Genomic DNA, 15184 nt, shown 5'->3' on the forward strand with positions numbered 1-15184 from the left:
GAAACAAAGACAGAAACCAAATATATATTACTTATTATGTCACAGGCTAATTTATTCAGAGCTCTCTATAGCAAGGGGATCAATCACTTGTATTTGGCAGGGACTCAAAGGCAGGCAGAGGATTGAAATGCTTTATAATGGAAAAAAAGGAAGGTATTCTTTGATTAGAAGCTGTTGGCATAAGAAAGCTGGAGACCTACCTGGTTGATTAAGGAAATATATTTAGCTTTCTCTGGTTGGTCCTAAATTGGAAGCCAGGGCAAAAATTAGAGAAGCTGGCAGTTATTAACTCCTGACCATTAGAAGCCAATCATTACAGAGGTAGTGATTTCACTTCCTAGACTTGTCGCTGCAGATAGATGGTGGGTCAGATTTCTATTTTTATTAATGGTCTGACCACTCTCTGTTCATATGTTCAGTCTGTCCAAATCCGTGCTCACACCTGCTAAACATCCAACACTGCACAGCACAGCCCACACAATTAAGAATTATCTACCCAAAATATTAGTAGTGCCAAGGTTGAGGAGAAGAACGAGAATAAATTCTCCTCTGCCCTGAGGACAAGGAATTTGGCAGTAAGCAGGTAATTTATTATTTTTTTGTTTTTTTTATTTTTATTTTTTTTATTTTTGAGAGAGAGATAGAGACAGTGTGATCAGGGGAGGGTCAGAGAGAGAGGGAGACACAGAATCCGAAGACAGGCTCCAGGCTCTGAGCTCGCTGTCAGCACAGAGCCCGACGCAGGGCTCGAACCCACGAACTGTGAGATCATGACCTAAGCCGAAGTCAGACACTTAACTGACTGAGCCACCCAGGCGCCCCTATTTTGAGATTTTGAAAGCCACGTACAAAGACAAGCCCCTGTAGTACATCTTCAAGATCTTCATGTTTATGTATGTCTAGAGATGGACAGTCAGGTGCCCTGTCACCTATTCTTTAACTAAGACTGCCTTCTTGAAGGCATCCCCTGCACTGTCAGCTACATGTAACTTCAGGATCTCTTAAGTTTTAACCAGCTGTTTCCCCATGCGAGAAGCGAAAAGCAATGAGAAGAAATAACAAGGTGAGGCAGGCTTTGAGGTCCTTGTCAGGTGATCCCTGGGAAGATATGCTTCTCTTTCTCTCCCAAGTCACACTGGGCTCTGGTTGATGTCTTACAATGAATGAGGACCTGGGTGTGCAGGGGAGTGGCTGCAGCTGGGCAGAGAAGCTGACGGAGAAAGTGCACTCATTTTCTGCTTCAGGCTTCCAGGTGGCTTCTGGTACCAGTGGTGTATTCTCTGTTCACACCCATACTGTCTGGAAGGCAATGGTTCTAGAGTTTCCCAGATGTGGAATGGGAGGAATGAGGTGGTAAATAGCCCAATTTGGAAGTTCAATTACAATTGCTAAGTTGGAAGGGACTGCCAAGGTCTGCCTATCCCTCTACTTCTGGAACAAGCTACATTCCAGAAAGACAAGCAGGACAAACTGAGACGTTCAGAAGATTTGGCAGTGAGCCAGCTAGGATAAGGGGCCACCTCCTCCCCCCATGGGAGAAACTACACCCAGATCTAGCTTCCCATAGAACTCCTCAATGGTGCCCTAGATAAGGTCTCTAGGTTCAAGACTGATATTCCCAGAAAACTTTCTACCTAACTGGCACACAACTCAGACTGCTCAGCACCTGAGTCTTGACCCACACAAAAGTCAGCTCTCATGCTTTCAGTAAAAAAAAAAAAAAATTAAGTATAAAAAGGCTAGGGCTCTTCTCTGGAACACAAAGCCACAGTGTTCATGGTCACATCCTGACTCTTGCACATTCTTGTAGAGCAAGAACCTGTAAATTTGTATGTGCATTTGAGCAGCGTTGCGGTATTTATCTTCACCTAATCCCCACAGATACTTAAAAATCTCAAACGATGAAAGTTTAATTTGGTTTTTTAAACCTTATAGAAGTCTCATTAAAATAAATCCTTACCCACTCTTATTTTCATGAATAAAATTCAGCTGTATAAACCACTGAATGGAAAGCAAACTCATGCTTTGTACATTAGTAGTAATTCGCAAAGATTAAAAGTGTATTACACTTACAGGTAGATGAAATCAGTGACTAGTTTTATGTCGTAGTTTGATGGGGATGTCAAGTTCCCACCATTACAGTTTCAGTCTGCTATGGCATTGCCTGAACTTGCTACCTGCCCGAAATGTGCATCATCAGTATTCTCAGACAATAATATGGGTGCATTGTATTTAAAAACATTGTTGGGGTGCCTGGGTGGCTCAGTCAGTTGAGCATCCCACTCTTGATTTCCGCTTAGGTCATGATCCCAGGGTCATGGAATCAAGCCCCACCAGGGACTCCACCCTGACCATGGAGCCTGCTTAGGATTCTCTCTCTTCCTCTCCCTCTGCCCCTCTCCCCTGCTTGTGCTAAATAAATAAATAAATATTTTAAAAAATTATTTGGGAGAAGAAGAGCTGGAGGAATAAACTCCCTCGACGACTGAGAACTGTTATTCTCTAGTGAAATGTTTTAGGCTCAAGGATACCTTAGGAAAGGATGTGTGCAAATTAGTTCTTGGCCCTGTTTTATTGTCAAGATAGGTGTCGTCCATCTTTTTCTTCTCAATAGTCACTTCCTTGTTAGGAAATTGCTCTTATTAGGAGAAAAAAAAAAGGCCAATGAAGAGCAAACCACAGAATCTAAAACCAACAGTCTAGGAATAGTATTGAATCATCCTGTGGTTTTGGTCAGCCTCATGACAAGTATGTTGAGGTTTTTAAATGATCAGCCTTCTTCAGTTGTAAGGCCCTGTATGGTAAGCCGTAAGCCACGGCCCCACCCACTTCTTGGATTGGACTGTTTCTCTGGGTCATGTTAAAGAGGAAGTAGAAAGCACATTATTCTGAGCAGGTTCCAAGCACAGCCAAACAAAAGATTTTCTCCTGTTTTTCTTTAAAAAAAAAAAAAAAACTATTCTGTGTCTATTTATTTGGGTGTAAGTAGGTTTGTAGTTTATAGAAGTTAACATTGCATCTTGGAGGGGTCCTTTGGATCATTCAGAAGTTCCTTGACTGTAGACTTTCTGGGGGTAAACTCCTTCAGGTTTTTGTTTATCAGAACATTTCAGCCTCTGTCTTGCAAATCTCAGGCGACAGTTATTTTCTCTCAGCATCTTGAGGCATCAGCAAGTTCCAGCTCCCAGTGCTGTTGTTAAAAAGCCTGCCCATGGTCTAAAGTCATCTTTGCAGTGATCTGTCTCTTCTATGTGTTCAAGATCTTCTCACATTTATTTGGCTGTATCTGTGAATGATCTGAGGGCTTTACTTGAGGATTCTTTCCTCCCAAGGAGGATTTGTGGTGCTTCTTCCAGGATTCAAGAGCACCGCTGACCCGGAAATTCTCCTGCTCTTCTGCATCCCCAGGCTTCACTGTAGAGTCTTAGATCCTGCTCCCTGATGGGGCCTCAGGCCTGGGGCACAGTGTCCCCTGCAGTGTGAGGCTATACTTGCTGTCAGGATGACACCAGCTGCTACGTGGAATTCCCTTCTCTACCTTTATGGTATTTGGGGGCTGGAGGGTTTAGGAAATTGCTTTTGTTTTATTCTGGCCCTTGATGATTTTCCTTATTCCGATGAGCATAGAAAAGCCAGAATAATATTTCCTCTAGATGTTTCATAGCAGGAGAGCACCCCAGAGGACCTAGTCAGCCAAACTACTGGTAACTCGTCTAGACTCTTCTAGACAGAGCTTCTGGTGCTGCTTCAGCCCAGCCTTCCCCAGCCTTCCTTTCTTTCCACTTGCTCCCCCACCTCCCCCAATCACAGACTCTCTCCCAGGCATGAAATAAACTGTGGCTGGGGCTTCTGACAATAACCTGTTCCAACCAGGAGTTAAATGCTGCTCTTCTAAAGAGGAGTGATTTTCTGTCTTGCTGCCCTATTAAAAATCATATTAAATGAAATTTGTATGTTTTAAAGAATTTATAATTAAATACTATAATAACTAAAGATAATGTGCGGAAGTAAAAGATGCCCCATCAGGAGATGAGTCTTTTACTAATGAGGACGGTCTCTGCCTCAATTTTCTCATCGATAAAGTGCCCTAGCCACTTCAGAAAGTTATCATATACTATAACATAGTGATTCAATTAACCTTTAGTGTAGTTTCTTGATAGAACTTTCTCTGACTTTAAGTACCATCTCTGATTTTTGTAAAGCAAATGTACTATGTAGCTGCAGAAATTGAGCTATATAGTCTCTGTAAAGAAACAATTTTTTTTAAATAACTTCATAGATTCTCAGACTCCTAGTGATGTCTGAAACGGACTTGCCCAGGGGAAAATCTGTGCCATTATCATTGTGGCTGGAGTGGCATGCTGCATCTAGGTAGTAACTGCTGGTAAGAGCCAGTTATGTACACCGCCATCCCAATCTGTGCTCTAACTTCACATTGATAGTGAAACTGGTCAGTGGGACTATTTACATGACAAAAATCAGCAAAGACTACAGAACAGGGCTTTTGTGAGTTTTGTTTATTTGGAGAGCCAAGTGTTAGACTTTACCAGCAAACCATCAGTGTGGGAAAGGGGCAAAGGAGAGAGGGTGATTCTTACGTTAGTAGGAAATTAATCCTTTGGTCCAATCTTAATTTGGAGGATTAAACAATACTCAGTAAGACAGTCCATCCTGTCTCATAATCTACTTCTGCAAACAAGGGCATAGTATAGGAGAGCCTTCTCTAATGTTCCTTGCAAAAATGCTATAGCACAACCACTGGTCAGGGGCCCTAACAAGACTTGAAGCTCAATTGCTAAAGCATCTTTTTGAAAACAACCTGGAACTACATCTGTGCTCCTTGGACATGCTTCATTATTAGATAAGAGAGACATACAGACCATTGCCAAGGAACCTGATCTTATATCTCAGGTTATATTTGATGTTTTCAGAACAGAATTTTCTCTTTTAATTCCTAGGGATTTTAAACTTGCTACCAATAAAGTGGAGCTTTTATTTTATATAACTAAAATAAATACCAGTATTCTCTATTCTTGCCTGTTACACATAACTGATCATTGGTTTTCCAAAGTAAAATTTCCAGAATCCTAGGAAGAATGGGCCATTTAAATCAACTGAATTTTGGAGTGCCTGGATGGCTCAGTCGGTTAAGTGTCCAACTTCAGCTCAGGTCATAATCTCACAGTCAGTGAGTTCGAGCCCCGCATCCGGTTCTGTGCTGACAGCTCAGAGCCTGGAGTCTGCTTCAGATTCTGTGTCTCCCTCTCTCTCTACTCCTCCCCTGCTCACACTCTGTCTCTCTCTGTCTCTCAAAAAATGAATAAATGTTAAAAAATTAAAAATAAATAAATAGAGTTTTTATTAAATGAGATATTAATTAGCCAAGCTTCCTCAATCAATACTTGTTGTTTAAAAAAAAAACATGCTAAAATATATTGTTTTACTTTTGGTTTTAGTCAAGTTTCACAGCCAAATGATTTTCAATAGAATTATATTTCAATCTTTCATTGAACCCAGAAAGCTACCTAATTACATGAATGCCTATTCCACCAAGTGGATCAGTCAGCTGAAAAAACTGAATAGAAAGGGAAAAAAATCCCAATCACTTTTGTTTTATGAACTATGAGAAATCATTTGACTATTCACTAGACGAATTATGTTGAGAAAGAGATTTAATAAAGACAGTTGCTATTTAATAAAGATAGCATTAGATACTTACTGTGCAAGTCCAGTGTGTATCTGCTTTTTGGTATTTATCCTGAGGAGCTAAATGCGGGGCTTCTGGTAAGGATGTTTTCTCACTTCAGCTGTCACATCAACATTCTGCATGTCAGACAACCAGGGAAAATTTTTAAAAAATGTATTCTCCAACGTATAATCCCTTTTAAACTTTGGGCTCAAAAAAGCATCTCAAAGATTGTTATTTAATCTGATTATTGAAAGAGCCTATTACTTTTCCCAATTTTTTTTGTGTATATCCTAAAGCCTCAAAGGTCTCCCCAATAAACCGAGTGTCTCATTGTGTCCCTGTGAACTTTCTGTATAGTAGCCACTTACCTCTCTGTTTAGTTGGGGAGTGCCTCTCTCTAGCACTTCTTGATAGTCCTATCTCTGGCATCCTAAGAACAAGCCTCTCCTTCCCAACTTGGCTCAGAGAGCTCTTCCAAGCATGGGTTTCACAGGACTGAAGTGGAAGGAAACATCACGAAGGAATACATTTCAAACCACAGGCTGGAATTGGAGCTTGGTTAGCTTCCCCAGCAAATGATAATCCCCCAGGATAGCTATCCACACCTAGAAGTTACTGCCCTCTGCCTTTGTAAACATGTATTCTCATCAATCCCTCCAGCTCTAACCCTTTTTTTTTTTTTAGGTTCCCAGAATAATAAAACAGTCAATTCATTACTACCTGATAATTCTAAAATTTGTTCTATTGAAAAATCATCCTGAAACATTTTGAGTTAGTGCCCTTCTGAGTAAAACCTATGAGGTCAATTTGGGAATCATTTTTATTTTCTAACAGGCTGTGTGTATACATGAAACACACATTCATCAGTATCAACTTGTATTGGGGCGCCTGGGTGGCTTAGTCGGTTGGGCGTCCGACTTTCGCTTAGGTCATGATCTTGCGGTTCGTGGGTTCGAGCCCCGCATCGGGCTCTGTGCTGACTGCCAGCTCAGAGCCTGGAGCCTGTTTCAGTCTGTGACTCCCTCTCTCTCTGACCCTCCCCTGCTCACACTGTCTCTCTCTCTCTCCTAGAAATAAATTTTTTAAAAAAAGTATCAACTTGTATTTATATGGATTCAGATTAGCAAAAAGGCAGTGGACATTGGTGTGAGCCTGCATATCCATACACCATAGCCACAAACAAGAAAGACCCTTGTAGGACTAGAGTGGTCAGTTCAGAAGCTCACTGTCTCATCCTCATTGCTTCTTATGAAGGAGATGTGTGGTGGGAAATGTTTCTCCTTTCAAAAAGTGTTTCTTTAATATATTGAGTAATTTTACACAGTCTTTATTCTACCTAAATCTGGTCTGCCTAAGTCATTTAAATTACTGTGACTACTTTTACTCTTTTAGCTCTAAACCTGTTATGTTGCTTTTTTTTTTTTTAATACTGCAGAAAAATGCACTGACTTGAACTCTTGGTGGGGATTATAAAATGGTAAAACTCCTATGGAAGACAGTACAGAGGTTCCTCAAAGAATTAGAAATAGAACTGCTATTTGGTCCAGCAGTCCCATTTCTGGGGATATAGCCAAAGAAGTTGAAAGGAGTTGAAAAGATATTTGCACACACTTGTTCATAGCAACATTATTCACAGTCGCCAAGGTAAAGCAACCCAAGTATTCAAATGGATGGATAGACTAAATGTGATTTGTATGTACAATAGAATATTATCCAGCCTTAAAAAAGAAGAAAATTGGAGCACTTGGGTGGCTCAGTTGGTTAAGCATCTGATTTTGGCTCAGGTCTTGATCTTGCAGTTTGTGGGTTTGAGCCCTATGTTGGGCTCTGTGCTGTGAGCTCAGAGCCTGGAGCCTGCTTCAGATTCTGTGTCTCCCTCTCTCTCTCTGCCCTTCTTCCACTTATGCTCTCTCTCTCTCTCTCTCTCAAAAATAAATAAACATTAAAAAAAAAAAAAGAAAATCCTATCACTTGCTACATTATAGATAAAACCTTGAAGACATTGAGCTAGATAAAACAAGAGAGTCACAAAAAAGAGACAAATACTATGTAATTCCACTGACATGAAGTACTTAGAGTTGAAAATTCATGGTGGTTGCCAAAGACTGAGAGGGGTAGGGGAAGTAGGGAGTAGTTGTTTAATGGGTACAGAGTGTAAGTTTTGTAAGATGAAAAAAGTTCTAAGTATCTATTTCACAATAATGTGAATAAACAACACTACTTATATGTACACTTAAAAATGATAAAGATGGAAAATTTTAGGTTATGTTTATTTTACCACAATAAAAAAAATTTGTTCTAATTCCCAGAAATCCTACTCCTAAGTATGTACTCAAGAGAAATAAAAATATATATTCATTCAAAGATCTGTACTAGAGTATTTATAGCAACATTATCCAGAAGAGCTAAAAACTGAAAACAACCCAAATTATCAACTGGTAAGGAGGAAAACAAATTGTGGTATAGCCATACAATGGAGAATACTATTCAGGAAGAAAAAGGAAAAACAAAAACCTGATGAAACTCAAAAACAATGTGCTACATGAGAGAAATCAAACACACTAGAGTAAGAACTATTTCACTTGTATGAAATTCTCATAAAGGCAAGTAAATGTGTAGAGACAGAAAACGGATTAGTGGTTTCTAGGGCTGGAAGACGGAGAAGGATTGCCATGGGTGTATGTCGGCTTTTACGGGTGGATACAAATGTTCCCTATTATGCTTCTGGTAATGGTTACATGACTGTATACATTTGTCAAAACTCATCAAATAGGACATTTAAATTTGTGAATGTTAACGTATGCAAATCATTATAATAAAATTTAAAACACTGCATCTAAACTGAAATCTTCCAATCAACCCTGTACTTCTTGTGAAATAATAAGTAATTTTGTGGCTGCATTTTGGTGCCGTGCAAGGAACTCTAGTCAGGGCGTGAAGAGTCGGATTACATAGGGCATGCAGTTCTGTGGCCGTGGGAAGGGGAGAGGCAGGAAGACATCTGGACCATGACCATGGCATGGACTCTCTGGTCCTAATTTCTCTGCGTTTCAGTTTCCCATCTGTAACTTGAATGAATTAAGCTAAACCAGGCCTAGTATTTTATGATCCTTCAGTTTCTTTAGCCCCTAATGTAACAGACCTTATTCAGTATGTATCCTGTTTAAAGACCACCAACTGTGAAATACCAGGGTCTGTTCTGAAAGCCTTCTAATTACAATATTAATAACTATGACTGTCAGAGGTAAGTGTGACTTATAATTCATATAGCATTGTGCTCCATGCTATTACCTAAAAACAGTTGGAAGAACCAGTGAGGAACAGGTTTCCTACTTGGAATTCCATTTCGTCTCCTCTTCTCTGTTCCATCTCATATTCCCATAGGTTCTGCCACAGGCTCCATTCCTTCAACGGCGTTATCTTTCTCTGACTACATCTCACGTCCAGAAGATGGCACCAGCATCCTCCGCTTTGACAAGGATGAGGCTGAGAAAAGCTGCCGGGTCTTGATCATCGATGACTCCCTCTATGAAGAGGAGGAATCCTTCAGTGTTTCACTGAGCCTGCCAGTGGGAGGGCGACTGGGAGCCCAGTTCCCCACGACCAAGGTGGTTATCCTGGCAGATCCTGATGATGGTAAGTCCATTTCCTGCCTTCACCTCTTTTTTTTTTTCTAGGTAACCTGCATTTGATTCTTTTTTTTTTTTTTTACTTTAGCTAATTAACATATAGTGCAGTATTGGTTTCAAGAGTAGAATTCAGTGATTCATCCTAACACACAGCCAGTGCTCATCACAATAAGTTCCCTTTTTAATACCCATTACCCAGCTAGCCCATCTCCCACCCACCCCTCTCTGCCGACCCTCAGTTTGTTCTCTATCATTGAGTCTCTTGTGGTTTGTTTCCCTCTCTTCTCTCTGCCACCCCATCCCCCCTTCTCATATGTTCATCTGTTTTGTCTTTTAAGTTCCACATATGAGTGAAATATTTGGTATTTGTCTTTCTTTGACTGACCTATTTCACTTAGCATAAATACGTTCTAGCTCCTTCCAGTCATTGCAAATGGCAAGATTTCATTCTTTTTGATGGCTTAGTAACATTCTAGTGTGTGTGTGTGTGTGTGTGTACCACATCTTCCTTATACATTCATCAGTCGATGGACGTTTGGGCTCTCCCCATAGTTTGACTATTGTTGATAGCACTGCTATAAACATCGGGGTACATATTCCCCTTCAAATCTCTATTTTTGTATTTTTGAGTAAATACCCAATAATGAAATTGCTGGATCATAGAGTAGTTCTATTTTTTGTTTTTTGAGGAACCTCCATACTGTTCTCCAGAGCAGCTGCACCAGTTTGCATTTCCACCACCAGTGCAAGAAGGTTCCCCTTTCTCTGCACCCTCACCAATACCCGTTGTTTCCTGTGTTGTTAATTTTAGCCAGTCTGACAAGTGTGAGGTGGTATCTCATCATGGTTTTGATTTGTATTTCCCTTATGATGAGTGATGTGAATGTTTTTATACATGTCTGTTAGCCATCTGGATGTCTTTTTTGGAAAAGTCATGTCTTCTGCCTATTTCTTAACTGGGTGTTTGTTTTTCAGGTGTTGAGTTTGATAAGTACCTTATAGATTTTGAATACTATCCCTTTATCAGATATGTTGTTTACAAATATCTTGTCCCATCTTATAGGCTGCCTTTTACTTTTGTTAACTCTTGGCAATAACTGCCTTCTTATTCCACTGTCTTTTGACAATTGAGAGACAAATCTATTTGATATTCCTTTCTCCAAAGGCAGTGAGTGGCTTGTCAAATATGTAGATATCACTAACACCAAGAACAAAAGAGGAATTCAGGAAGAAAATATTTGTGTATGAATTTATTTAAAGAAAAAAAACAGCCTAAGGAAGTGACCCAAGACTTAGAAGCCAAGCAAAGTACCAAAGTTAAGTATCTGATTCTCCAACCTGGACTGTCCACAACGACCCTCATCTTAGCAGCACAAGGGGGCTTGCTCATAACAGTAAGTGCATGATTCTTCAAAAGGTACAAAGGTACCATGGAGCTCCCATGTCTAGGCATCCAGATTTCTCTTCCTACCATATGTGGCAAGGAATTTGGCTCCAGTTCCTGGGGATCCCAGCTGAAATTTGGCTAGAGTAGAAGGGGTCTCCTCATTCCTCAACACCCACCCCACGCCCCAGATGTGATACAAAATATCAAGCCCGATATTACTTTCCTAGTTCTTAATTGCCCGTTCTCAATTGCCCTTTCTACAAGAAGCACTTTCAAGAGAAAATGTCGATAAAGCCAGGAGCAGGATCAGACTCTCTTACTACTAGTCTCAGACTGCTTCATCTCTCAAACAGGCTTCTATCGGGATTTGAGTGAGTGTGAGTTTCTGTGTTCAGATCTAGGCAAGGTTAGATTGGATTCTGAGCCTGGGCATTACCATTTCTCCCCAAGACTTTGGTCAGGTCAAGCTATCTGGGGCTCAGTTTCCCAATCCATAAAGTAAAGAGGTTTAAGTGGGTTGTCTCTAGGGACACTTCCAACTCTAGAATTTGATGTTTCTTTCTTTTTTCAAAGTGTTTGTTTGTTTGTTGTTTGTTTAGAGAGAGAGAGAGAGAGAGAATGTCAGTGCATGTGAGTGGAAACAAAGAGAGAGGGAGAAAGAGACTCTCAAGCAGACTCTCAACACAGAGTCTGATGCAGGGTTTAATTTCACAAACCCATGAGAGCATGACCTGAGCCAAAATCAAGAGTTGGATGCTTAACCGACTGAGCCACCCAGGTGCCCCTAGAATCTGGTGGTTCTTGAAGTCCTTTTAAGGCTTTAGTTAACCATTACTCATACCTATACAGTGAAATACCCTATAAAATATTTGAGTATTTTTTTAACAAAATGTTGTCATGAACTTAAAAATTCATGTTAAAATTTTACTCCTAAAAACTCAGGTAAAAAACAGAACTAATCACTGAACTTGAATGGCCTTCTGATTCTGGCCACCCATTTTGTTTTCTGTTTCTCCAAGGCTTCCCCATAAATAAATTCCTATTGTTAGACTCATGCTATTCTTTCCTATGTGGGTGCTAGGAGACGCCCCCAAAATAATATGTCTGTACATTATATATTTTCATGCTTTAACATTTTCTAAGAATATAATGAGTTACACTTTGATAAGGAAGTACATTGCAATTCTACCCACACATTTAGGAAGAAATGTATCTTAAAAATCATCCTGAAAAACTAAAGCAGAAGTAAAAAATAAGATTGTCTAGACTTCAGTGATTCGCTTTTCTTTCCCAGTGAGAAGTATGTTTCTTACAACCTCTTTACCTAACACTTTTTAAGAGTTTATCAAAAAGCAGAGTGTCCCGCATAACTACAAACACCAGAAATTTGCATAAATGATCCATCAGACGTCAAAGCTAAACAAGAAATCTCACAGTGCTCAGGATGGACTATGGCTTTTTTACGTACGCAAAAGTGAGTTTACTCTTGGAACCACCTCATGGAGGAACTCAGACAGAGATTCTTAATCCAAATCTCAGTGTTTGTTTATATAGTAAGAAATGAATGGCTGTCAAGGGAGTGGACATTCAAGTTGACTGGTCAGTAGGGTAGGCTGAACAATGGCCCTCAAATAAATCCATGTCCTAATCCCTAGAGTTTGTAGTATGTTACCTTACATGGGAAAAACTGCAGATGGGATTACATTAAGAATTTTGAAATGGATAGATTAGCCTGGAATATCCAAATAGGCCCAGTAGACTCATAAAGGTGCTTACAAGAGAGAGGCAGGAGGGTCAGTGAGAGAAAGATGTGATGATGGAACCAGAGATGATCACTGGTTTACTCATTAATTCTGTGTATATCCTGGTAATCCACTTCGGCTACATTTTTCTCTGTGTTTTTTATATTTCTTTTTTTTAATTTTTTTAATGTTTATTTATTTTTGAGAGAGAGATAGAGACAGAGCAGGAGCAGGGGAAGCACAGAGAGAACCTGAAGCAGGCTCCAGGTTCCAAGCACAGAGCCTGACACAGGACTTGAACTCATGAAACACAAAATCATGACCTGAGCTGAAGTCAGGCACCCAACTCACTGAGCGGCCCAGACACCCCATTTATATTTCAACTAATAAACTTTTATCTGTAAATCATGGTGGCCACTGATATAATAGACTATTTAAATTATGATAGTCAAAGTAAGAAGTGCCTGAGATGAATTTTCTTAGTTTACTCATACAGCATTATGTGAACAACAGAGTCATTATGTGAACAACAGAGTTAGTAAGATGAACTAAATTGGACTAATCTGTAGGGGTAACTATATGCAGGAATGTTGCCAGGTAAACTGGGGAGACCCAGGTCCTGAGGCCTAGACCCAGCCATCCCAAAGAGGTTGCCAAAGCCTCTTGATCTCATCACAAGAAAGTAATGTTATTATTCTATTTAGCTGAGAAATGTTTTGCTTCCTTAAACAGAGGTCAAATATCCCCTTGTCAGATGGGTCACCTACAGCAATACCTTTGTGAAGGCAATTACAATGGAGTAATGCGAAGAAAAGAAATCATTCAGGACACATCTAAGATCCTGGCCCTGCACTGCCACAGAATCCCTTATAAAAAAACATCGACTGCATTATGGCAGATACCACAGAATATGGCCAATAAACATTAGCTAAATGAACATATGGTAGGCTCCATATGCATTCACTGGGCTTCAGACCTAGCTTCCACTGGCCCTGTACCAGGTGCAAGAGAAAACTGAAGACACTTTTTTTTTTTAATGTTTATTTATTTTGAGGGAGAGAGAGAGACAGAGTGTGGGCAGAGGAGCAGAGAGAACTGCCGGAAATTTGAAAGGGAGGGACACAGAATCCAAAGCAGGCTCCAGGCTCTGAGCTGTCAGCGCAGAGCCCAATGCAGGGCTCAAACCCACAAACTGTGAGATCATGACCTGAGCCAAAGTCAGATGCTTAACTGACTGAACCACCCATGTGTCCCCTGAGGACAGTTACTAATTAGCAAATTGTGTCTGTTTTATATTTAAACACTTATAGCAGGTTCCTGCTTTTCTACTGAGGATGTTTATTTCAGTTTTTATGATGTGATTTGAAAACTTGTAATCTGCTACAAAAAAAAAAAAAAAGAATTGATGGGGCGTCTGGGTGGCTCAGTCGGTTAAGCGTCCGACTTTGGCTCAGTTCATGATTTCACAGTTCGTGGGTTTGAGCCCTGCATCGGGCTCTGTACTGACAGCTAGCTCAGAGCCTGGAGCCTGTTTCAGATTCTGTGTCTCCGTCTCTCTCTGACCCTCCCCTGCTCATGCTGTCTCTCTCTTTCTCTCAGCAATAAATAAAACATTAAAAAAAAGAATTGATGTCCAATTTCATAGAGAGCTGTTAGTTTTGTTTGTCCTAAGGCAATAAGATTTGTATAACATGCATAAAATTTGCCTATAAAGATTGCCAGATAGATTAGTATCTTTATCATTAAATGGATATTGAATAGAATGATGACAGATTTAAGAAAACATTATAAAGAAAAATTGTATAAAGAAATTGCACATACATAAAGTGTCATTTTGGTGAAACAAGCACATCCTACTTTTTTTTTAATGTGGTTAATACTGTTGCAAGACCAAGATAAAGTTCAACACATAAATGGTTTTAAGACCAAGATAAAGTTCAACACATAAATGGTTTTAAAACATGAAAGACATTTTTCTGTGCTGTAAATCCAGGAAACCATTCAGAAGAAAGAGTATCACTATGTTGTATAAAGTTATTCATATTACAATACAATTGCCACAGGCTTCATAAATAGAAAAAAATTATTTCAGTTCTTATTTTTTTAAGTTTATTTATTTTGAGAGAGAGAGAAAGAGAGAGAGAGGGAGAAAAGCAGGCAGAGAGAGAGTGAGAGAAAGAATCCCAAGCAGACTCCCCACTGTCAGTGCGGAGCCCAGTATGGCACTTGAATCCACGAACCATGAGATCACGACCTGAGCCAAAATCAAGAGTCAGGTGCTCAACCACCTGAGCCACCCAAGTGCCCCCTCAGTTCTTATTCTTAAACTTGGATGCCATTGTTCACTTTTTGCGGTTTAAAAAAGTTTTACACTGATTGCCACTGTTGTCCTGCACATATCTTTCTGGAAATGCTTAATACATTTGACATTGTGACCACTCATTCTTCTCAGCTCTCTGCTCTTGATACCCCTGGTTCTATTCCTCTTGCCATCAATCCATTTGTTCGTTCATCTGTCCATCTTCCTTCCTTCCTTCTTTTCTTCCTTCCTTCCTTCCTTCTTTTCTTTCTTTCTTTCTTTCTTTCTTTCTTTCTTTCTTTCTTTCTTTCTTTCTTTCTTTCTTTCTCTCTTTTGGATTCTTTCCCCTCTGCCGGTCACCCTAAAGTTTGATTCCCCCACTACAGTTCTCTTTATTCATCCATATTGAATGGTTATATCATGTTACAGGATGGACTC

General features: G+C 39.9%; 1 protein-coding gene across 1 annotated transcript in view; it reads left to right on the top strand.

Moving 5' to 3' along the window:
- Positions 1 to 15184, top strand: part of FREM3 (FRAS1 related extracellular matrix 3) — an 87429-nt gene that overhangs the window by 63100 nt on the left and 9145 nt on the right. The window contains exon 6 of the mRNA XM_039248211.1: positions 9074 to 9325. Within this exon, the coding sequence (XP_039104142.1) occupies positions 9074 to 9325 (252 nt within the window). The remainder of the gene's footprint in view (positions 1 to 9073; positions 9326 to 15184) is intronic.

The sequence above is a fragment of the Hyaena hyaena genome, unplaced genomic scaffold (genome assembly GCF_003009895.1).
Source record: "Hyaena hyaena isolate Hyena2069 unplaced genomic scaffold, ASM300989v1 scaffold_304, whole genome shotgun sequence".
Taxonomy (NCBI): Eukaryota; Metazoa; Chordata; class Mammalia; order Carnivora; family Hyaenidae; genus Hyaena; species Hyaena hyaena.